The sequence below is a fragment of the Polypterus senegalus genome, chromosome 1 (genome assembly GCF_016835505.1).
Source record: "Polypterus senegalus isolate Bchr_013 chromosome 1, ASM1683550v1, whole genome shotgun sequence".
Lineage (NCBI taxonomy): Eukaryota > Metazoa > Chordata > Cladistia > Polypteriformes > Polypteridae > Polypterus > Polypterus senegalus.
The window spans coordinates 105,603,016-105,627,793 of NC_053154.1; the positions used below are offsets into that span (position 1 = coordinate 105,603,016).

Below are 24,778 nucleotides of genomic sequence, written 5' to 3' on the forward strand. Positions count from 1 at the left end.
TGCCCCCAATTTAGCTTTACTGTACTCCCTGTGATGGTCCAAATGCTACATAATTACTGATGTGCAGTTATGAATAGTTGTTTAGCATTCTAATGGCAATTCCTGAAATAATCTTTTTCGGTAGGGAGGTCAATATTGGATTATTCTAAAACCTTTAAAGGAACACAGTGATTAATAGTACTGCTTCCAAAATATTGTAATCTGGGTTTGAATAGCAGGTCCATTTTTTTAGTGTATGGTTTACACGTTCTCAGAGATGTGCTGTCCATATACTACAGTTATATTCCAAATACATGTGTGTTAATTGGTAACTGTAATTTGACATGTAAGAGAGAGGGGGCTTTGCGATGGACTGTAACTCTGTCCAGGATTTCTTCCTGCCATGCACCTGATGTTTCCTGGAGTCCAAGACTCTGCAATGGATTAAGATGGCTAAAGAATATTGTGTTACACTAAGTTTACATACCTTTCAGTCAAATTTGCTGGTTCCTGAAGGGCCTATGATGGACACAATTAGGAAGATCTTTAAGTCGTTTTCTATTATCTCTTGCAGATTTCATATCTCATGGTCATTTATTTTTTTGGGGTCAATACTTTGTCATTGTATTCCCAATGTTTACTTTTCTGTGTCAACTTACTTACTTGTTTGTAGCCATCCTGTATTGGGTTTTCTGGATAGCGGATGTGCACCTCAGATGTGAGTGTCAGTTTCTACTAATCTGTGAAAGTTGGCTTTACTGAGTCATGAGTGTCAACTTGGATCAGTTGTTATATGGTATGCCAGTTCTGCTGAGTTGTGTCTATCAGCTCGGCTAAGATGTGTATAACATGTCCACTAAGTTGTGTACGTCAGCTCTGCTAATTTGTGTACTGCATGTCAAGACCACTAAATTCTGCATGTCAGCTCAGCTGAGTTATTTATCACAGTTCTTTCTGAGCTGTACATGTCAGCTGTGCAAAATTGTGAATAATCTCTTTTTGTTTATTTCATCTTAGTCATGTTGCTACCCTGCAGAATGATAATTTAGTGTCGAGGATAGAAAAATGGCCCAAGGGTTGGTTTCGAAAATTTATATTCAATAAATTATACATCCTGGTCTTACTTCACAACATTTCCTTTTTAGGTCCCAGGCTCTGTGTGAATGATATACTGCTACCATTTTCTTTCTCTGTTTGCTGTATGACATCAATATTTTCAGCATAGCTGCTTCCACTTTTTGAAACACCCCCAGTTTGTTCATGTCAGCTCTCTAACGAAGAACAAAGTATGTTGTCTATGAAGGCTCTGTACTTTTCGCTTTGCACTGTGGTATATATGAGGGCTGCCAGAAGTGAAACCAATACATTATCTGCAACAGTAGGATAGACACAGGCAGAAATGATGTTTAGCTGGTTAGTTTCCTTCTATGTTTACAGATATTGTTAATCCCCAAGCATGAAAAAGTTCCAAACAATGTCATTGTAGTAGCTATTGTAAAGACATCCAAGTTCTCAGTGGCTACAGGCCAAGGTTGTTATCCTTAATGTACATTGTACAGTGACAAAAATGAGTAAGAAAGCATTTTTAAATGAAATAAAAATGACACTAAAAGCTAAGTGGAACAAAATAACTGAAATGTGTACCTTTTAATAATAGAAAGTACTCAGTTTCAGGTAGGTGCTTAAAAACTTAAGAATCAATGTGGTGATTAGGGGTCAGACTGGCTGAGTCTTTGGATTTGAGTTCTTCCCCCAGCCCATTGCTATACCAGTGATGCCACCAATCTACTCTTTTCTGGCAATGTATACAAATACAGCTTCCTTGGTTCATGCTCAGAGCTCCCACATGAAATAGAGTACATTTTCCTATTGAAAGGTAGAAAAAATATGACTGGCCCCAGTTAAACAAACACATCATTTTAATAAATACATTTTCAAGTGTGTTCTGTAATGTATAAAAATGTCACATTATTATATATGCATACATATTTTATTGCTTTATAGTAAGTAGTACTCACAAGGTAACATAATTGAAAATCTTTGTTCACAAGGACACATTTTGGCTCACTTTGCATGGCCCTTGGAGGGAACTTTGCTCTTGACTGTTCCTCACTTACACTAATTGGCTATGTAGTGTGACAGCAGGGGTCGCTGTTGTCCCATGAAACCCAAGGACGACACGTCCAGACACCCGATAAAATTATAAGAAATTAAATTTAATTTTCCCAGAATGTGCACAAAGCACCTCCACTATACTTAATAATAATCACAATAACAATAAATCAATAATAATATGCAATCAGTAATCCTCCTCTCCACCCAGCAGCTCTGTCGCACTTCCTCCCAACTCCAGCTCAGTCTGCTGGGGTTTCCCAGAGTCCTTTAATCTTCCTCGACCCAGATGGAAACTCTCCTTTTTCTTCAGCCCGGGCTATAATAAAAATCATCGTGTCTCCCTGCAGCGTCCCATGGCAGCACCCTTGGTATCCAGCAGGCCTGTGAAGTCAAACTCCAATGTCCATGGTGCCCTGTGGGAACTTGGGGCACCTCCATGTTGCAGGAAGCACTCCATCTGGCGGCATGGGGGTGTTGGCCGGCCATCTCTCACAGTAGACTCACTGACAAAACAGTTTTCAGCGGGGGTACTAAATCAATGACACAACTGTCTAGTATGTGGAACTCAATTAAGGAAAAACTGCTGAATTTAAAAACACTTTTAGCCTGCTTTCATAACGAAATTGACAAAAGGTTGAATACAAAATAATAAAATACATTAATCAACACATTTTCACCTTTTCCCTGCAGAAAGCTGACATCCAGTCACCTCAATCAATAAAATGCAAAAAAGAGAAAAACAGCAGTAATACAACTATGTAAAGAATATCTGAATTACAGTGTGAATTGCCTGCCTTCCAAAGGTATAGTGAAGTGAACAGTCTGCTCCTTGAACAGATGGATGCTGTTACAATGCTTGTGGCACACTGTCTGTTTTCATGACTGGAGTAAAAAGAACCTCAATGAGTGTTTTATGGGACAATCTCAATGTTTCTACATTCTCTTTGCTATCTAAACACAGTATGGACTCAATCTTTACCAATCAGCCATTTTTTAAACTAATGTAAAAACTAAAATGAAATTATTTTCTTAAAATAAAAGCTAATGGAGGTATGACCAAAAATAAAAAGTAAAATTGAAATTGTCTAAAGTTAATAAAAGCAAACTAAAGCTAAACTGAAAATTAACTGCTTGGTGAAAATTGTATAGCAGTAGGAACTAATTAAAAGGTGCAAGTACAATAACATTGCTACAGTCCTGGCTGTCTCCTTGACATAGTCTGTCATAATGTGTACTTGGTTCCTTACTAATTTGTATATCGGCAAATAGATTAGTGGAGGATACAGTGTCCTGGAGGTTTTTGACATTTCTGAGCAAATGTATGTAGATTCTCTTGACTAGCATTTTGCTTTTAACACACTTATTCCTGCAAGCTTTTTAATAAACTGACAGGCACAGGTATCATCTACTTAATTTTGTGCTATTGGCTACTAGATTTTCTTTCTGACACTAAGCAGGTGGTACATCTCAAAGAAATGAACCCTAGGCACGGGTGGCATACCGAATGGTACCTTAACAAAATTTCTTTATTCATTGTACATAAAGTGCATTTCACATCCATATTCCATTTGAACTAGCCATATTTTCTAATGACGTTATCCTTATTTACTTCATCACAAATTATAAAAATCCATCATACAGAAGGTAACACAATTGGTCAAAAGATTAACTCTTATAATCTTGAATTAATCTTCAATAAAACCATTTTTGATAGAGATTGAGCAACTCTCACCTCATCAACAGCACAGACTGTAGAGGCAGTGGAGAATTTGAAATGCCTGGGCATGGTATAGTATGGCCTCCTTATTAAATTATTATAGACATCTCTGATGGTCAAGATTTTGTTTATACTTTTAGCCTATCTTGAAAATAGCTACTTATATGAAAACTAGTTGTCCTAATCTTGACTAATTTAAGCTTTTTAGTGGCGACCAATGATTTTAGAAACAGTGCACATCCCTAAATTTGCTTTTGTTAAACTGGTTATTTGTGGGCCAATAATGAATAATTATTAAATTTGTCCTTATGGTCTATGTTTTTATTGACTTTTTATTTGTATGGGCTTTGCCAAATTAAATTATATGAAACTGACATTGTTAAATGAATAACATATTTACTTATTTTTTTCCTCAGGGCAAACGGAACAAACCAACACTGGAGATGGTGGGGACCCCAGATTCTAGCAGGGCACGCAGTGAATCAAAAGCTATCAAGTAGGTGGTTGGGGAGAGGGTTGGGAGGGCAGCAGAATATCTGAGCTTATAGGACTTCGGTACACAGTACCAAAAACAGAGCTGGAAGAGGATAACGAATTATTTTAAAAACGATAAGAGCATCCAGAGGGGAGAAGCACAGCAGAATACACTTTACAGCCTGCTAGACATGATCTCTTAATCTATGGAAGGTGGCCATGAAGACTGTCCATATTAATGCCAGTCTTAGTCCCTGTGTCAGGATGGTGTGAACTAGATTTGGTTTAGTATACTTTGTTGTCAGTGACTGGCAAAGATTTATCAAACTAAGACAAAATATGAGGTCTTTGAAGTGGAGTGCCCAGTACCGAGACCACAAGATCACTATGGTTACACCCTTAACGGTTTCACTTGAACCCAGTTAGCAGCAACTGATAGTCTAATGTGAGGAGGCCAGTTGTAGCTAAAATGAATCTTTCTGTATTTCAAAATAATAATGGACTTAGAACTAAAAACATTTCACATTAGAATGACTCAGAGATCCCGATGCATCCATCATTGTCTATAGCCAATATGAAAGTCATGGTTAATAGTATGCTACATTATATAATTTGCTATGTAGAGTAAAAATAAGGATTTTGCATAAATTGTAGAATACACTTATGATGTCTCAGCTGGAATATTGTGTATAGTTTTAGTATGCATATTATACAAAGGATATAAAGCAACAGCCCCAGACAAAGTATGTGTAAGATGAAAATAAGGTATATTAGTAAAAGAAACTCAAAAGAATATGATAGGCACATTTGCAAATCATGAAGTGCTTAATAAGGATAAATGCTTTTACATGAACATTTCACACCATACTGTACATCAGTGGAAACTTTAAGTACTAATATTGCAAAAATAATAGAAAATCAAGTGACGGTACCACCTTAGAAACTTTTCAGCCTTGCCCTGGGCCTGGATTCACCAAGTTATGTATAGCTGAGTGGCAAATTCTACTAAAAACATGTTTATCTTGTGCATATGACCCCAGTTGCAGAACATACATTAACAATTCAAGTGTCAGTTAAGTCCTTATCGCCCTTCTTATGATGCAGATGTTGGCAGAACAGATTGTAAGCTTTGATTTGGCAAATTTTGTAAAGTTTTTATATCTCAAACAAAACAATAAGACATAACTGTAAAATAGGGTGTCAGATTAAAAAATAAGTGATCCTCAGCCCTGTTCAGCAGCAGCCCTAAATTAGCTGAAAGAAAAGTGCATTAGCAAAGATGATTAGAATGTAAATATTTTTGCAGCATTTTTAGCCTTCAGATCGTTGGCACATCTTGGTGCCAGCTGTTATTAAGAAAGATGTAACAGATGTCTCCTCAAAATTCACTAACTATGGGTGTCATCTGCTATTTAATACAGTGATCATCCCTTTTCATGTGACTAGTGGCACACTGTTAAGATTGTGCAGGCAAAAATGAAGTAGAGATGGAAAGAATAACTAAACTTGATAAAGGGAGAGGGGAACTATTAAAAACCCTTGTCCTAAATAACAAAAACTAAGCTTCTTTATGGTATAAGATTGTTTTAGCAAAAAAATAGAAAGCAAATTAATAGTAAAAAAGGGAATAAAAAAAGATACGCCTAAAAGATAAAAGTTAAAACAAACAACTCCAAGTTAGTAAATCGAAAATTCAAATCCATAAGCAAGAGCAAAGATTAAATAACCAGAAGATACGACATAACAAATCTAAAATTTAATAATTAATCAGAAGATCAAACAATAGTCCTTGCAATATACCATACCATACTATTTTCTAAGCTTGATTAATCCAGAGGAGGGTCACAGAGACTTACAATATACAAAATCCAAAATTCTAGAGTGAGCCAAACAAAAGAAGGTTTCACTAATGCCACAGCACAAGCACTGAGGCTTACTCAGACCTATATCTTCCTGGAAGATGTCACACAGCTATAGCATTATGGGGCCCTGCCTGCTTAGCGTCTACATGCACGATAACAAACAGAATAAACTAATTTGTAATTCTTAAACTATACATAAAAATAATGAAATACACAAAAGGAGAAGACATAAACCTTCCCCAAAATGTAAATTACAAACAAGTACACAAGACACAAAATAAAAGCAAAAGACAGGACACTTGGGTCAGGCAATAATATAAAACACACATCTTATCATAGAACCATCCTCTTTGCACTGTGATATGTAAACTAACTAAAAGTTGATAACCTGTATAAATTTTTTAACATTGCTTATCACATTTCTGACTTTACAGGAAAAATTCACTGGGCATTCATTTGGGAAATGAGATATAAAACATCTGTAACCAGGGATATGTCTGAAACAAACATAGAACAGTGGGGTTGCACCGCTTCCTGTCTTTTATGTCAGTCTATTGTTCTGTGAGAACAATCAGAGGATTAGTTGCAAAATGTTCAGATAGAAAATTGACAGCCCTGGGCAAGTGGAGACACATGTATCCCTGGAGGAAAGAGAGCCACCGAATAAAACAGGAAGATATTAAAACAAGAAAATGGTCTTAATACAGGTGAAATACTAGAAAAACAGGAGTGAAAGATTTACAAATCGAGAAGATACATAAAAAAGGGAAGTAAGAAATATTCTGTCAGTAGTTAATTCCAAATATATTAATTTGTTTTTTAGCCAGTGCAACCTGATTAGCAGTACAGAAATGCAATATATGCAAGGATAGAACAAGAGTGTACACGAACACAGCCACCCACACACTACATAAAGGGCAATTAAGTGAGGCCAATATATGTAATGTTAATAATTTATTATCACTTTTTCACCTACTTTTTATTTTCATTGTCAGGTATGCAACTGTTACGATATTTCATGTCATGTCTGTGATTTTGTCTTTATGTTATTTGTATTTGTGATTATCTAAGGGATGCTGCTCAATTGACAAGAATGAAAATGTCTCTGCTCATGCTTTCACTTACAGTATTCTTGATGTCTTTACTATACAGTAGCTACTCAAATAACATTTGAGGTTGAAGCCATAGTAGCACATATCAGCATTTTAATAATACTTGTATTTTGCTAGTTTTCACTGTTATAGTGTCTGTAGTAAATAATTACTGTTTGGATTTCTTTCAAACTTTTAAAATTATTTCCAAAAGCTTATGGTTGGTGGCAGGATTAGCACTCCAGCCACTGTAAAAAAAAACCTCACACTAGAGGTATCACCTGCTGCACTCGGGTCCCACTCCAGATGGTTCGTCCTGTGGTGGGTGCTGCAACATGCCATCAGTACATGGTTTCAGCCCCTCCTTGTATGAAGGCTTAACACTTGAATCTAATTTAAACAACTCAAATACACTTTCCTAAATAAATTATGAGTTGCAGCAGTACGAAGACCTGTCCTAGTAGATCCAATCCGGAACAGGATTTACAAAGCATGTGCACGCACATAAACACTTGCATTCACCTATACCGGGCCATTTTAGAGCCTCCTGATGTTTACATCTTTAGAACATGGAAAGAAACAGAAGCATAGAAATTAAATGACACAAACCCCATAGACTATAATTCTTTGAAATGTGAGGCAGCAGTGTGGTTTACTTCAACACTGCACTGCTTGAATAAATTAATTTGCTTAGCCTTTCAGTTTCTAAACTTAAGTTTATACTTGCAAGTGCCCAGACCTTATCTCAACAGTATTTGGCAAAAGACAGAAAAAACCATGGCACACCTATTTACACAGGCACCTCAGTTTACAGCCATGGAAAGAACATGAAAACTCCACATATACAGTGTAGCTGCGTTTACCCAGTATTACCAAAGTTTGGCAGCTTCAGTACGTTTCATGGGATTCTGGCAAAAAGCTTGACATGTTGAAATTATTCCACAGACAAAATAACATTGTTTTAAAAACTTTAGTAAAAATTCAAAGTAGAACAGTTCACACAGAAATAGAGAAAAAATTGGCATTGCAAGAAAAGAAAAGTTCTGTTTAAGGCTTATATCTTTCTTGCTTCTTTAAGTTCTCTTATACAGATGAATCATTTCTAAATGGTCAGAAAACTGTATGCCTATCCCATTTTCATGCTGTAAATGGGTCTTTCAGTCACTGCTAGCAGAGGAACCTATTCTAAACTATCGTACTGTATATACTCACGTATAAGTCGGGTCTTGAAACCCGAAAAATTGATTATAAAATCAGACTCCGACTTATACGCCTGTTCAAAAATACGACACTTAATTTCTTTTTTTTTTTTACATCTTCTTGCCTTCTCCAGTCTCTCATCGGTTTCTCAAATGCATCGAATTTTGTTGCAGCAGCACAGTTACCAATTTCTTTCGCTACTTCAACGACGTTTAATCTGAAACCAGCTTCATATTTACTTCTGATCGAATGCTCCATCATAGATAAGGGATGCTCTTACGATAAAGGTGATTGAGGGTGTGAAACACACAAAACAGTGCAAACGTTGCTTCGGAATAGTTCGGATATTACCGTGTGGTGTGATGCCACACCCACATAAAAAAGGCAGTGTGCTTCGTGGTTACTCTCTCAGATGGGCGTTAGCATATCATATTCTCTTCGACCAATAGCGTGAGTTTTCCGCATTCGACTTATACGACCAACATTATAAAATACCAGAAATTATATGATAAAATCAAGTCCCGACTTATCCACGGGAGAACTTATTCGTGAGTATATATGGTACAAGTGAAACTATTTAAACACTGTATCTCACATATAACAAGTTAGCTGTATCTCATATTAACCTACAGGGGGTAAAAGACTATACCATTGTCAATATCTATTCAAAGAAAATGTTATTCTATTCCAATTGTTAACATACTAATATGTGTTTAACTTAAAACATTAACTTTCTAAGATTGGCTCTTACAGACAGTAACTCAGTCTTCTTTAGCTATAAGGCACCAGTCCTAAGCAGGGCACATCAAAAAATTCAGGGCATTTTAAAACAAAAATATATGTTATTTCTCATTATATTTGTTGTAAATGCATCTGTTACTACATTTTGTTGTATTTGTTGTAATTGCATTGCTCTTTTTTGCTGTGCTCCTACCTTTAAGAGTATTTAATTGTATGTTATGTTACCAATAGGGTAGCATAGTGGTACAGTATTCATTCTGCTACCTCACAGCTGTTGGGACTCAGATCTGAATCGCTTTGAGGTGGTTGTCATTATGGAGTTTGTCTCCCCATGTTTGAATGAGTTTTTTTCAGGCACTCTGCATTAATTCTCATATTTCAGTATGAATAAGTGTGCCTTGTGACAGACCAGTGCCCCATCCGGAGCTTTGTAGCCTAGTCTGCCAAGAATGTCACCAGCTCATAGCAATACTATAATGGAGAAATAGGATTTAGAAAAGGATTAAATGGAAGGATGATTTGGTTCTTCTTTGAGAAGGGCACTCAGGGAAAAAGGCCACAGTTGAGCCTTTTGGCTTCTATTCTAGTTGTATAACAATTAACCATCAATAAAAGAAAGAAAGAAAGAAAGAAAAACCATTTGTGAAGATATGTGAGATAAACTCTTTGGAGTATTAGCCATATTAACACTTTAATTTAAAAGTACAGTTAAAGTGGTTCAAAACTAAATGCAATGAAACAGAGTATTTCTCTTTTCTGAACAAACAAAGATGATCAATGAAACCTGAATCTTCAGCATGATGAAAGGTAATGTATCATTTCTTTTCCTCTAGGCCATGTTGTTCATGTTTTATAATATCATCTTTATTTCAAGGAAGTCCATGCTGTGTGGAGGCCACATATTTTAATAAATCACATTCTAATAGTCTACTATCTCAAAGTCTGCTATTTACAGCAGTTGTAAGATATTAAAACACTTAAGATATCCAGAATATAGCTAAGTTTGTTTATAGTAAATATTCTTCAATTCCACAGTGTACATTAAACAGATGTTTTAATTGCAAAAAGGTGTGGTATCTAATGTGTTGCATTTAATAATGTGATATAGTAATATTATTTTGAGTGCTGATAGATCGGCAGTTATTTTCCACAAAAATTAGAAGCATGCCTTTAGGTTCATATGATTTAAATTTTATGAAGCATGTGCTATTGATTATGAACTATTTATCATTATACTGTACACTATAGGTTTTTTATGATTTCCTTTTCTTTAAGTCAAAAGCTGCTAGTCTGGTGCAGCCTGCAAACTTATTCACACACCCTCAAGGGTGCCAGAGGAAACAGAAAAATATACCTCAGTTTTTTACTCAAAGTGGACTGTAGAAATAAATCAGTGTTAAAAATATTGAGTTTTGAGTATTGAGTATCATAGTCCATAAAAAAACACATTTTTAAAATATTTATTGCTTCCCTTTATGTATATTTTTTCAAGTTAGGCCTTCAACTACAAAGATCATGATTTTTTTTCACTATTTTTAGTCCAGTCAATATCATTTTACTCCTCGATGTTTTAATGTTCCTTTTATGTTAATCATTACTTTGTATGCCTGTCATGTTTCTGTCATCGTTCCCTGTAGTTGCTGATGTGCTGTATGTAATAACAATCTCTTATGAAGAGCCCTGAGATTACTCTGTTATTTATTAGTAAAATATTTTAAACTTTGCATGTAGTTCATTTCTTACCATGATAACTTATTGGCCATCTTTCCTTGAAGATTTCATCAAATTTCTATCAGAATGCCATTTTCAGTTTTAATCCTTGATGCACTTATTTTTCAAGGAAATTTGTCGGGAAAGTTCAATTTTTGTTAAGACATCTTGAAAAGAGCATGCTGTACGCACTCACCTATCTTAAAACAAAGAAAAACATCTGTGTGACTTCAGTTGCAGATTGGTTTACTTTTTCAAATTTACCTTAAACGAGATCACTTCAAATTATAAATTTTGTATATTTTCTGCTCTTTTATTCCTCCAACTGCCGCACCTGCCGGCAAAACGAATCCTAAAACAAATTACTCAAATACTGGGACAGTGACGTGTTCAAACAGTGGTACTCTCGCTTACTTCTCCTGTTACTTAAAGGTAAGTTAACCTTCAAAGTTAAAAAAAGCAAAACTCACTTATCTAGAAGTGAATGTAAGAGGAGAGGAATTATGCAAGTGTTGTCCTACAAGCATACTGTAGATAAATACGTACTCAGTGTTTACATAACACCAAAGATAACCCATCAGCTGCTCTTTCTGTACATTATAATGACTCAGTGTTTTACAGACACTATAATTTATTAGCAAACCATCAGACCTTCTCTCCATCATGGTCTGAAGCAGTCAACAGTTTTACCTTTAGACTTCAACAAAGATTTTAACTCTCAATTAGGTACTTCTTTTAAAAATGTTATGTTTAAGAATGTTGTCATAAAACCAATACACTCAACAACTAACAATAGGAATTCTATCTATGCATTTTTTACATCAGTTGAATTGGAATCTGCTTCCTTTAAAAGCTATTAAATCACCACAAGCCTTAGTTGGGCTGCCTTTGTAACTACATGACATTGTGCTGTTAAAAAAGCATGTTTTTAATGTAGTCTTCTAACATATGTAATTGCATTTGATTATCACAGTTATTTTTAAATATGACTCACTGTTATAAAAATACTTCACAAATATTTGATAACCGACTCTTTGAAGAAGTTACTAAAAATTAAAATGCTTAAACTTTTAAATTAATTAACTAAGTCCCCAAACATACCTGCATGTTACCAGAAATAAAATAAATAAATTAGCTAACATTCTGTGGATTCAAGCAAATGATGACCCAAAGATACTTTCAATATTTTGATAGTAAAAGACCAGTCAAAGAGGAGGTGAAGAATATTAGGAACAGTAAAGGTGAGCTTGAATATAGAGGCAGTGTATGGCAAGCCGAATTAACATTTAGAGATATCTCCAAATAAATTTGAGCTATCTTAAAATGTAATTTACTTGTTAAGATATCTGAAACTCACTTTGAGATATCTTAAAATAATTTCCTGCACATTTTAAGATATCTTCAATACATTTTCAGATATCTCAAATGCATTTTAAGATATCTCAAATACATTTTCAGATATCTCAAAATAATTGTGTCTGTATTTCAAGATATCTCAAATGAATTTTCAGATATCTTAAATTGACCTTTCATGCATTTTAAGATATCTGAAATGCATTTCAAGATATCTTAAAATCATTTCCTGTAAAACTGCGTATTATTTCAATGGGACTTCTTGTTTATTATAAGATATCTGAAAATGTATTTTAGATACCTGAAAATGAACAGGAAGCTGTTTTGAGATATCTGGAAATGTATTTCAGATATCTTAAATTGTATTGTAGATATCTGAAAATGGTATTGAGATATCTTGAAATAATTTAGTGTCCTTTTAAAGATATATTAAAATGCATTTTAGATATCTTGAAATACAATTGGAGATATCTTGAAATACATTGTTAGATATCTGAAATGGAGCAGAGACCCATTTTAAGATATCATGTAATTAATTTAAGATATCTAAAAATGTATTTTAGATATCTCAAACAACAGTGCATTTTAAGTTATCTTAAATGTTTTTTGAGATATCTTAATTATTTTTTGAGATATCCTAAAATAACTTCCCAATCATTTTAAGATATCTCAAATTTATTTTGAGATATCCGAAATGCATTTTCAGATATCTCAACATAACTTCCTGCACATTTTAAGATATCACAAATACATTTTCAGATATCTTAAAATAACTTCCTGTGTATTTCAAGATATCTCAAATTTATTTTGAGATATCTCGAAATAGACAGGAAGTCCCATTGAAAGAATAGGAAATGTTACAGGAAGTGATTTCGAGATTTCTCGAAATGTATTTGCGATATCTCAAAATGCACAGGAACCTATTTCAAGATATCTCGAATTGCATTTAAGATATCTTAAAATGCATTTCAGATATTTCAAAATGTACAGCATATCATTTCAAGATATCTTGAAATCTATTTAAGATATCATAAAATGCTTTTTAAATATCTTAAAATAGATGCATTTTTAGATATCTGTAATTCAATTTGAGATATCTAAAATGCATTTCCAGATATCTTAAAATCCATTTTGAGATATTTCTAAATGTTAATTCGGCTTGCCATAGGCAGTGACATAGCAAATGTCTTAAATGTGCTTCCCAGTGGTAACAGAGACTTTGGAGGTACTTAGGTATTCAGAAATTGTTCAGGAAGAGGTATTGTTTGGATCAAATAGGCTGAAATCTTGCAGTTCACCAGGAGCTGATAACATTTCTACTCGATTGCTTAATGAAGTTTGTGAATGCTTATATAAACCCTTGGAACATATGTTTAGAAATAATGGGAAATTCCTGAAGACTTGAGGCTAGTGAATATTATCCGATTGTATAAAGAGGGTAATAGGGCTGATCCCAGTAGCTTTACACCATTAAGCTGTAACATGCATCACAGGTAAATCAATGGAAGCAATTATTAAGAAGAATATTGAGCAGCACATAGCAAGAAACAAAGGATACAATCTGAGCAGTGAATATGATATTATTTATTTCGCAGAAATTAAAAAAAAAATTCTTCACACAAAGAACCATAGAATGACTAACTATTGTCATGAAAAGTAAGACTTTAGGGACCTTCAAATATCAGCTTGTTGGGCAATCTAATTGAACAGGATGGACTAGCTAGGGCTGAATGGCCGGTTCTCACCATATTTCTTCTAGTATTCTAATAAAGACTACACTTTGATGAAAGATACAGTGGGTATTTGTAACCCAAGGACAAGACTTTGCTCTGAAATAAAAAGGAAAAATCATTCTTGGAAACTTATCTGGTGGACTAATTTGAGGGAAACATAAACCAAGATACTTTCAAAATTCTCTAAGTTAACTTCCCTACAGACACAGATGTCATTAGTTTGAAGCAATCGGCAGTAGACTGAGGTAGATTAGCTTTCCTTCCTTTCCTTGGACTAAATCCTGCATTTGAAAACATGTAGACTGTACATTTCACTGATAATGCCACTCATAGATAATATGAAAGAATTTTCCCCTCTTAGGGCACATGGGTCACCAATCTCTAAAATGAGCTACTTAAAATTAAGTACAGATAGACACATCACCACCTAAGGATGTCAGAAACGAGATAGTAAGAGGCAGGGCACCCTTGTGGAGCAATTTCAAAATTACTTTGACTAAAAAGCACAATGTACTGACACAAAATGAAGGAACAGTCTTGCTGTTTGGTGGTTAAATGGGACAAACCTTTTCCTTTGTGACACTTGGGTTTGGATGAGCAATTGAGTCAGGAAGACAAGGGGCTGCAAATCAGGATAGTATAAAACGTAAATGAATGTATAGGTGTTGTTGAAGTAATCCATTTAAAAGTTATGACACTCTTTGACAGCAAAAGACAACAGTGCATCAAAATAGACCTGTGTTAGGCTTGTTTTACGATGTTAGTTTTCACTGGACAGCGCCTTTGTTTTCAGCATTTTACTAGATGGTTTGTCATTGCAATATACATCAGAATGGTCATGTGGTTGTTAGGCAGTGTGACTGGATATGGGAGCATTCACTAAGCCAAGATAAAACATAGTTTTAGTAAAGACTCAATGCCTAGGTTGTGGGATACTTTTATTAACACCAGGAAAAGAAGCTTTGACCCTCTGGAGTTGAATCCTTTTAACAAAGGTGACCTCCTTTTAAACAATAACTCCTAGCCTTTCTCTTTTTTTTTTTTAAGTATACCAATTCGTTTCTCTTCAGCAATAAACAAGTTTAGTTTCTACCCTAGTTTCCAGGGAAGGCTGTACTACCCTCACCTGTTGTGGCAGAGTTCATTTTTACTTGGTGACAGGAAATAAACTGTCCCCCTCTAGACATGTCCCTATTTTATAGTGGCCAAGGTTCAGGTGACTGTAAGAGGCAGCACTCCCGTTTCTGCCCTTATTAGGTGTGAAAGTTTTGCTTGGATATTCATTTCTTTCCCCAGCCCACCCAAAAAAAAATAGGTAAAAAGTTGCTTTGAGTCATCCAGAGCTCCACATTATCTCCACAGGTTTTCTCTGTATTCCTGGCTAGGTCATTGTGGGATGGCACAGCAAACTCTACAGCAACTAGAGTTTCGCATTTCACTCTACAGTATTCACTGTCCTCTCATCCACGGGCACATGGCCACTGTTTGTAATTTACTGTTCATGTGTTAATTACAGTTGTTGTATTAACTTTTTAGTTTTATGTGTTTTACACTTTGTCAACATGAGAACCTAATAAGACAACCAATTGTAGGTTTCATGTGTTAATTACAGTTGTTATATTAACTTATTCGCTTTTTGGGTTTTTTTTTATTGATTTTATTGTAATCGCACAACTTTCCATACAGATAGATGAATTTTTACTAAATAAGATTAAAAACAAATCAAACCACCCGTGAGAAAGAGAGCATGGCCAGCAGAGTAAAACTTAAAGCTAGTAAAAATAAGTACATCGATGAATTTTGTAAGCGGATAAAGATAAATGGAGAAGAAAAAGAAATGGTGAGAGAATCTGCTTCTTCACTGCTTTAAGAGCTTATTCTAAAATGTTATTAATTAGATCCTGCCAGGTTTTGAAAAAGTTCTGCACAGTTCTTCTAAGTGAGAATTTGATTTATACCAATTTCAAATAGTATAAAACATCAGTTACCCACTGACTTAAAAGAGGAGAGTTAGGATTCTCTCAGTTGAGCAAAGAGAAGTCTATGTGCCAATAGTGTAGTAAAGGCAATGACAGTTTGTTTATTCTTCTCAACATTAAGCCCATCTGGAAGTACACCAAACACAGCTGTTAATGGGTTAGGAGGGATTGTGACGCCAAGGCATTTAAAGATTTTGGTCCAGAATGATGTTAATTTGGCGCACGCCCAAAACATTTGGCTCGATGAGGCTGGAGTTTTATGTGTTTTAATCTTTGTCAACATAATAACTTAGTAAGACAACCAATTGTAGACTGCATTCTTTAATAAAGAAAAAAATTGAAAATGAAATTAAAATACTTTTAAGAGTGCATATGTTTAGGTGGAGCTAATAAAGAAGATATCAAGTGTAGGTGGAATTATACTCATATGTTAGTGCAGTGAATTCTTAACGCATCGTTTTGATTTTTAGGATCTCTTTGGATGCAGTTAAGGAATAGTTTGTAGAAAAAGCAAGATTATTAGGTTAATATGAAAATAGTACTATTTCACCTGTTAATGACAGTACACCTAAATTATTTGGTGGCAGAATATTTTTTATCCTCAAAGCTAATTTTAATTGTGTATATACCTTTTAATAGAGCATCAGTTTAAAAAGAGAGAGAGAGAGTGACTTCCACTGTCCTATCCAGGGCAGACTGTGAGAAATATGAAGGCAAGCACATCCTAGATTCATCTCTGGACGAATGCTGTGTTATTCTCATAACATGACTCTTCTAGAAGCGAAAACGTTTGAAACTATGCTTTTAGCATTTAAATTTTCTGCTTCACATGACTGGCAAGAAGATTGTTTTCCATTAAGTGAAGTCACTCACTCCTCTTACAGTGCATCAGTGCATACACAGCCATTGATCTGTTATTTGAACTTTTTCATCCATCCAAATGTTAAAAAGCTGCTAATCTACACTCATGCCAATTATTGCCCTGCTTGGCAGGCATCTTGAAATTGCTGAGTGAAACACTTTTAACACTAACAACTGAATGTCATGGAAGAACAGGACAGAGGGCACTTTATCTGTGCAATGAGGCCTTATTGGCTTGTACTCACAGTTTCTGTATGCTAAAGACGTATCATTGCAGTATATCCACATACTTAGATAAGGAGATATTTCTCCTGTCTAAACTGAAATTTAGGGTGTCTGTAATAGAACAGATTATTTACAAGGACTGTCTTCTTGAATATGGAATTCTTGCATTCTTAGTGTGTTTAGACATTACTTGTTAATAAGTCTATGCATGTTCACATTTGCTGTGACTCTAGTCAGCCTCAAAGGATTGGATTAATTTGGTCCAGCATAGGGCCTCCCTTTCTTACCTGTAATCACTATTAAAATTAAACGGTACTGGTAGCAGTGGTAAAATAACTTTGTATGGCTTAATGGTTTGTGGGGGGCAACAACAAACAGAGATACCTTGTTGAATATTTGTACGCTATTTTTCATTGAAGCTGTTTTCTAAAACACTTAATCTGTTTACCACTCCATCACGATTAGTAATAGCTGTCATTAGAGGTATAAGTGGCGATGGTTTATTCCATGGGCTTCAGTTAGTGGCTTTCCTTTGTCCTGTGTTGGAAAAAATGGGTTTAGATAACAGGTGGATGGGAGAACATTTGCCTTATATATATCAGGTAACCTCTTACCAGACATTATTGTTAATTATTTGTTTAGGTAGTGTAGTGGAATAGCTGTTTATTTTCATGACTTCTAAAAACACTATACCAAAATTTCCTTCTTGGTAAACTATGGGCACTCCTCATAAAAGACCTCTGACCTTGACAAAAGTTACCTGTTGGACCTAAATTGTTCTAATTGCTACTTTTTAGAGACTGCATAGCAAAAAAATGCATATTCTTAAATAGATATTAGGTAATGGTATTCCATTCAAGTAAACCAAACTATATCTGGTTCCATTTGAAGTGAACAGCAGACTAAGAAAATACAACTAGAGGATCTGTGTTTACTGCTAAAAGAGGGACTTCTACAGTACTTGATTTGCTGTTTTCACTTATAAAGATCAGCTTGCCTTCTTGATGTCCTCTCCAGAGGCATAGGTTAAATAATAGCACAAACTAGATTTCTTGATGAGTGTGAAACATCCTGTATAGAAATTACTAATTTAAAAGAAGTGATTGTTTCTTAAAATGCACCATAAAGCACTGTTGTCAAAAGACTACTCATAAAAGGTGAAACATTTCTGCACAACTGAGAACAGTGCTCTTGAGAGTCTTCTTACTAGAAACAGGGTATGCATTGCTGACTCCTTGATCTGCTAGCATTCTCTTCTCTACTTTTCACAGGCAAATGCTGACCTATGAAGTCTTTACTGATATGTACATCGGCCTTTTTGCTACACATGTCCTGGCCTTCCTTCTGTACTTGTAAATTCCAGGCAAAATGGGTGACCACTCTAATTTCCTGAGTCTTCAGTTTATGCTATATTTCAATTACAACTGTCATATTTGCTGTTTTGAGTCATAAGGTTAAATGCCCTGGTTGATGGTCATACTTTGTATTGCTTTTTTTTTCTACTTCAGCAGTATGAATACATGGATTCCATAGAGTGTTTATTTTGATCTTTGGGCTTAGCAAAGCCCTCATTTGATATTAATTGACAAAATAATTGATTTTCACTACTTAAAAGTCAGTCTCCCACAGTGCTTTCAACAACATGCTTTGTTCTATTTTCTGTTTCACTTCATTCCTTCTTTGCAGGAGCTGTAACTCTCATCCAGATGCAAGCTGAAGTCTTTTTTTCTTAATGGTGCTTCTTTTTTTCCTCAACTAGCATCCCCCATTCCCCTAACACTTTGATAAATAATTCCCTCTTCATCATTACAGGCAACCTTAAACCTAATAAAGGAATGAAAGGATAGGAGTGGAGCTCCTTCCTATGTTGTACCTCAGGTGGCTGCTGCAATTTCTGAAAACACAGTTTCTTTTAAGTTCATTATTGTTCTTTAACTTGATATCCTTTTTTTCTCTTTCCATACTTTGCCTGATCATATTGTCAGGTAGCCTTAGGCATGTCTTACTGCAGTCACATAGAGTCACTTGGCCAACAATGCCCCCACACTAGTACAGTTGTCACTTTGTTGGTCTCTTGCTTTGATGTGTTTTTCTCTCTGCTGCTGTAGTGATCTAGACAGAGACTTTTGGAATAACAATGAAAGCACAGTGCACCAGAAATGGAGTTCCTATCCTCCCAAGGAGTTCGTTCTAAATATTTCACCCTATGCTCCATACGGCGACCCACGCCTGACCCTCAAGTGAGTCTTGTTGTCCAGCTGGTAAGAGTCGTAGTGTGGCAGTAGGGCTGTAACGAAGGAAAGCAGGTTTGTTCTTGTACACTGGTACATTATGTGTGCAATTCCTGCTCTGAGCACTTACTGTAGGTAAAGGAGAACAAATAATTCCACCAGAATAAACAAAGGGAAGTCAAATAATTTTTAACTGTTACAAGAAACTAGGCAGATGAGAGACTGTCTCAATATGTGATCCAAATTTGCATGAACACCACTATAGAAGATGTTAGTGGTAGATATGTCACTTAGATTCCTGAAAGCTGTGAATTTGTAGAATTCATGAAAATAGTATCTTATTTCTGATATAACAGAGAGGCTCTTGAAGAACTTTCATCTGGTTAAAATCTCCCTGGTTTCAGAAGCTAAATGACACTAAGCTGTATTTATTAATAAGACTGATTAATGCTTGTTTAGTGCACCTGTTATTAAACTGCACACAAGGAGAGGCTGGCATTTACATTGCTAAGGATGACTGTATCAATTTAATAATAATTATTATTTATTTCTGTTTTCAATCCTTTGACATATAACAGTCTGGAGCCATAGATTAATACTCATGGATCATCTGGTAGTAAAAAGTAATATATATCTTTAAAGGTATACAGTAGCTAGAAAGAAAAATGTCACAAGATAGAATACTAAGTTTTTAAAAAGTTGAATTACTCGAGAAGTGAAAAGAGGAAGACCTACAAGAATATGTTTTGACAACATTGCTAAATTATATGACATGATATGAATAATTATTGAGACATAAAGTCAGGGAAGGCAGAGAAAATGCAGAAGTGGAGAAGCATAATGGCTAACACTTGTACAGAGCTACAGCTGATGAAGATGATGGGGTTTACAGTTGACGCAATCACTTCCACTAATCAATCCATGCAAACCTTAAAAATATATCCAAGCTGTGATCAATCTAACTCGAGTCCATGCTGATGCAAACAAGGAAATTTAGCTACTGAGCACCATGTAGTTCAGTTTAGAAGCATCACATATACAACTACACTGTAACACACATCTACAACAACAACATTTATTTATATAGCACATTTTCATACAAAAAATGTAGCTCAAAGTGCTTTACATAATGAAGAATAGAAAAATAAAAGACACAGTTAGAAAATAAAACAAGTCAACATTAATTAACGTAGAATAAGAGTAAGGTCCGAGGCCAGGGTGGACAGAAAAAAAAAAACTCCAGACGGCTGGAGAAAAAAAAATAAAATCTCCAGGGATGCCGGACCATGAGACCGTCTAGTCCCCTCTGGGCATTCTACCTAACATAAGTGAAACAGTCTAAAACAATGAACCAGGTCAGCTGCTACGCTCAATTTAATATCTGATTGAAACAATTTGATGGCAAGCTAACACCAAACCCTACAGTTGTCCCTTTAAAAACTTTCCATTATTAAAACAAAGTCATCCAAACATACATCACTTTGCTGTAGCATTTACCTGTTATACTGCCAGTGTCAGGAAACATATTCTCACTCACACCTCTGCACCTGCTTGTCAGAAGTATCACACCAGTCAATTCATGTCAGATTGGTTTGAGCAAAATCTGTTCAAAGTCAGGTCTTCTTGTTCTTCAGGCTATCCCCATTACATGTCAGGTCTGCCTCCAAAATTAAGTGAGTGTAAAATAATTCATTAAATATGAAGGAACAAAGAATGATAACCATATTGTTAAAGGGTAAATTAAGTTTTGTAAAAAAGAGAGGTAGATGATATGGACCTATAGCTGTACATTTGGAGAAGTGAACATGGTCAAAACAAAATTCTTACAAGACATATAGTACCATATGGAACAACTAGACAAAAAGCAAAAGTTTTTTTTTTTAATGAACAAGTAACAAAATATTCTTTTGTCCATCCTACATTTTTAATGCCTGTTGATCACACTTCCTATTACCCCACTCATTTTCAAGATATTTTTTTAATTGGTCATATCATTCAAACAGACTTATAATTGACTTATTTACTGTGCTCTTTAATTTAGTTTGTTGAATATTTTTAAGTGTATTATTCTTATTTTATTTTTTATTCTTTTTTTTGCTTTTGAGTATTTTTGTGTTCCTGTATTTAGCCAGACACCTCTTTCTCTATTTTTTTCTGTTTTTTTTTTTCATTAACTTTATTTCCTTGTTTTTTATGCCATCAACTTCTGATGTTTTATTCTTCTAACCATGTTTTCATGTTTGATGGATATCATCATAGTCACTAAACTGAATTATCTTTTAAAAAAATGCCAGTTTCCCACACTTATCTATAGGGGAACTTGTCCTCACTGTCACTGAATGGCACATGTGGTTTATGCTGGATACACATGTCAAGGTAAAGACCAAATGCAGGATGATGACTTGAACATGACTGGACTAAATTAACTGCAGTCAAGGCCAAATGGCTTCAAGAGCTGTCAGATTGGCAAAGCATGGGTTTAAGTTTAGTAAAACGTAAGGAAGGAAAGGGAAAGGCTAGAGATAAGTCTTGGCTATTTGTTCTGTAAGTGTGTATCAAAGAACACTAAGTTTGTTTAACTAAAAAACAGTTTCACATTGTTCTTATTCCCTTAAATCCCACAGTGTTGTTCCTTTTTCTGCAAAAGCAAAATATGAGTAGGTCTGTTACACCAAATCTCGGACATTGTCAGATAAATTATGTACTATGGTATGCGCAAATGCATACCACTTGTTACCTGCCATGCTGCCAAAGTTCTAGTTTGCTGGTTTTATTTTTTTACCATTAATTCTTCTTGAGAACCGGATACGTCTAGAAACAAGGCAGCCTATTTTGTTGTTGAACCACAGTAATAAATGGAAGACACTCTTGTGTGTGAACAACTCAGCAAAGATGTCAGTGTCCCTGCATTTCAAGGTACTTAAGGTGCAATGTCTGTCCATTCATGTAATGAACTGCACAAACATCTAATAGACCCGAGTAACTGATTACTAGATTTGTATCACAATTTCATTCAAATCATGGTAAAGAGTATTTGAGTGGGTTTAATGTAAGGGTGGCTGAGTGAATTATACTACATGACATTATCGCGTATTACATAACTGGTCACTTATTGTTGCTTCTTTTAATGGAAATTGAATATAGAACCAGGATCAGAACTGCTGCTGAAGAGCTAACAAAAGCATTGATATTTACCAAAGAGAAAATTGCACTTCTGAAATACTGTGTAGAGGCCATATGTCAGAAAACAATTTATTAGCGGAATGATGAATGTGTATTAACAAAACAAGAAGAGGTAGATTTATTGTATGGTTAAAAATTACAAGGAAATAAAAATATCAAAACAAGACATCATTTAAAACATGAACTACAAATATATCAATCAATCAACATTTATTTATATAGCACATATTCATACAAAAAAATGTAGCTCAAAGTGCTTTACAAAATGAATAGAAAAATAGAAGACACAATAAAAAATAAACATAAGTCAACATTAATTAACATAGAATAAGAGTAAGGTCCGATGGCCAGGGTGGACAGAAAAAACAAAAAAAAACTCCAAAGGCTGGAGAAAAAAATAAAATCTGTAGGGGTTCCAGACCACGAGACCGCCCAGTCCCCTCTGGGCAATCTACCTAACATAAATCAAACAGTCCTCTTTGTATTTAGGGTTTTCATGGAAGGACCTGATGATGATGGTCACGTAGACTTCTGGCTTTCAGTCCATCAATGTTGGTGCATCATGATGCTTTGAGTAGGTGGTTGGTGGTGGCGCAGGCCGCCACCACAAAGAAACCGGAAAAAGAAACAGAAGAGAGAGTAGGGGTCAGTACAGATTTTGGAGCCACTGTGAATAGTTATTATGAAGAATTGAACATACAGAGTATCAGGATTAAGTTAAAGTGAAGTTATAAAAAGGCCATGTTAAAGTAATGTGTTTTCAGCAGTGTTTTAAAGTGCTCTACTGTATTTGCCTGGCGAATTCCTATTGGCAGGCTATTCCAGATTTTATAATTTTATATATATAATTTTATATTTTATATAAAATATACATATTTTGCATTGCAAGTATTGAATATATTTTGTTTATAATGATTTTATTGTTTAATTATTGTTTTAATTATTGTAATCACCTGAAGGATGCAAGAAGTCCACAAGTAACAGATGGAGTACCATCCAGGCAACCTTATTTAATAGGAGGCAAAAAAAGATCAAGGGCACAACAGAATTCATCCTTCAACACAAAAAGTTTAGATCAATCAGAAAGTCCGTGCACTACCAGGCAGAGGTCTAAACTGAGACAACTCTTTCCTGGCATGTCCCTTTTTATGACAAGCCAACTAGATGGGGCAGGGCCTAATGACCTCACATGATGTCTTCTCAGAACTGCAGACATAAGAGAAACGATAGTGACAGCTCCTCACCTTGGTTCAAAATGCATTGATTACTTCTATCAAGCCCTGAAGGTGTTTTTCCCAGGCACACATAGGTGGCATTATATATTATTATTACAAGGTTTATTCTTCAATGAGCAGAAATTTTCATGCTATCTTCATTATAACATCTTTAGCAAGGAAGGTGACAATTTGCATCCCGGTGATCTCAATGTCACTCTACTTTAATCTCTAAATAAATTTATAGAATTTGAATCAAATGTTAAAAATAATGCTAGTCTTTTCAAAACATCCTATATTTCATCAAAAGCTATGTGTTCTAATTTATTAAAGAATTTGATATTAAGTGTAGCACCAAATGAATCCACTGGTATCGTCTGCTATATAAATTAAATTAATGGATACAAATATATTTGGGGTATCCCAGTCCTAAAAAGCATTCATCTGGTTGTCAGACAATGGCATTCTAACCAAAGTGTTCAATTTAGGTTTGGCAGGAATGCTTTGTCGCAGTATTCACAACATGATAAATTAGCAAAGCGAATCTTATATCATTAGGTGGCAAAGATTTCCTTTTACAAAAATGTGCACTTTACAATGAACAAATATTTTGTTTGAAACATATGTCTGGTTGTGAAGATATTGTATATGATGTGTGTTTTTTAAATGTAAAGTAGTGTAATGTGGAGTAGTAACACTTTTTTCAATTATGTCTATAAACATTGCATTAAATATAATATTGACAATTAAATTGCTAAAAACAGTAAGCCTCTAGGAATATATTACTACTATTTATTAACATGATAAAAATAGTATAATGTGCTTTATGATAGAAAATAACATACTCTGTAGTACATATGGTCACTTTTAATATCTTGTCTTTGAAATATGTATTTGAGTTTAATTATACATTTATTTGATGTCCATTCCCAGATGCGAGGAACAAAACCACACTGACAGTTTGCTGTGCAGAAATCAAACAGGTATATTTCTAACAACAAAAACACTCAAAGAAACAATAACCCAATTAGCAATTACAGTATTTGCAAACCTCCTATTGTTACAGCCTTTCACTTAGATCCTTACTATTTCCTTTTATTTATGTGACTT

General features: G+C 34.8%; 1 protein-coding gene across 1 annotated transcript in view; it reads left to right on the plus strand.

Annotated features, from left to right (window-relative positions):
• Positions 1-24,778, plus strand: part of syt7a (synaptotagmin VIIa) — a 522,179-nt gene that overhangs the window by 404,247 nt on the left and 93,154 nt on the right. The window contains 2 exon segments of the mRNA XM_039755414.1: positions 4,228-4,307; positions 19,149-19,280. Of these exon segments, the coding sequence (XP_039611348.1) occupies positions 4,228-4,307; positions 19,149-19,280 (212 nt within the window).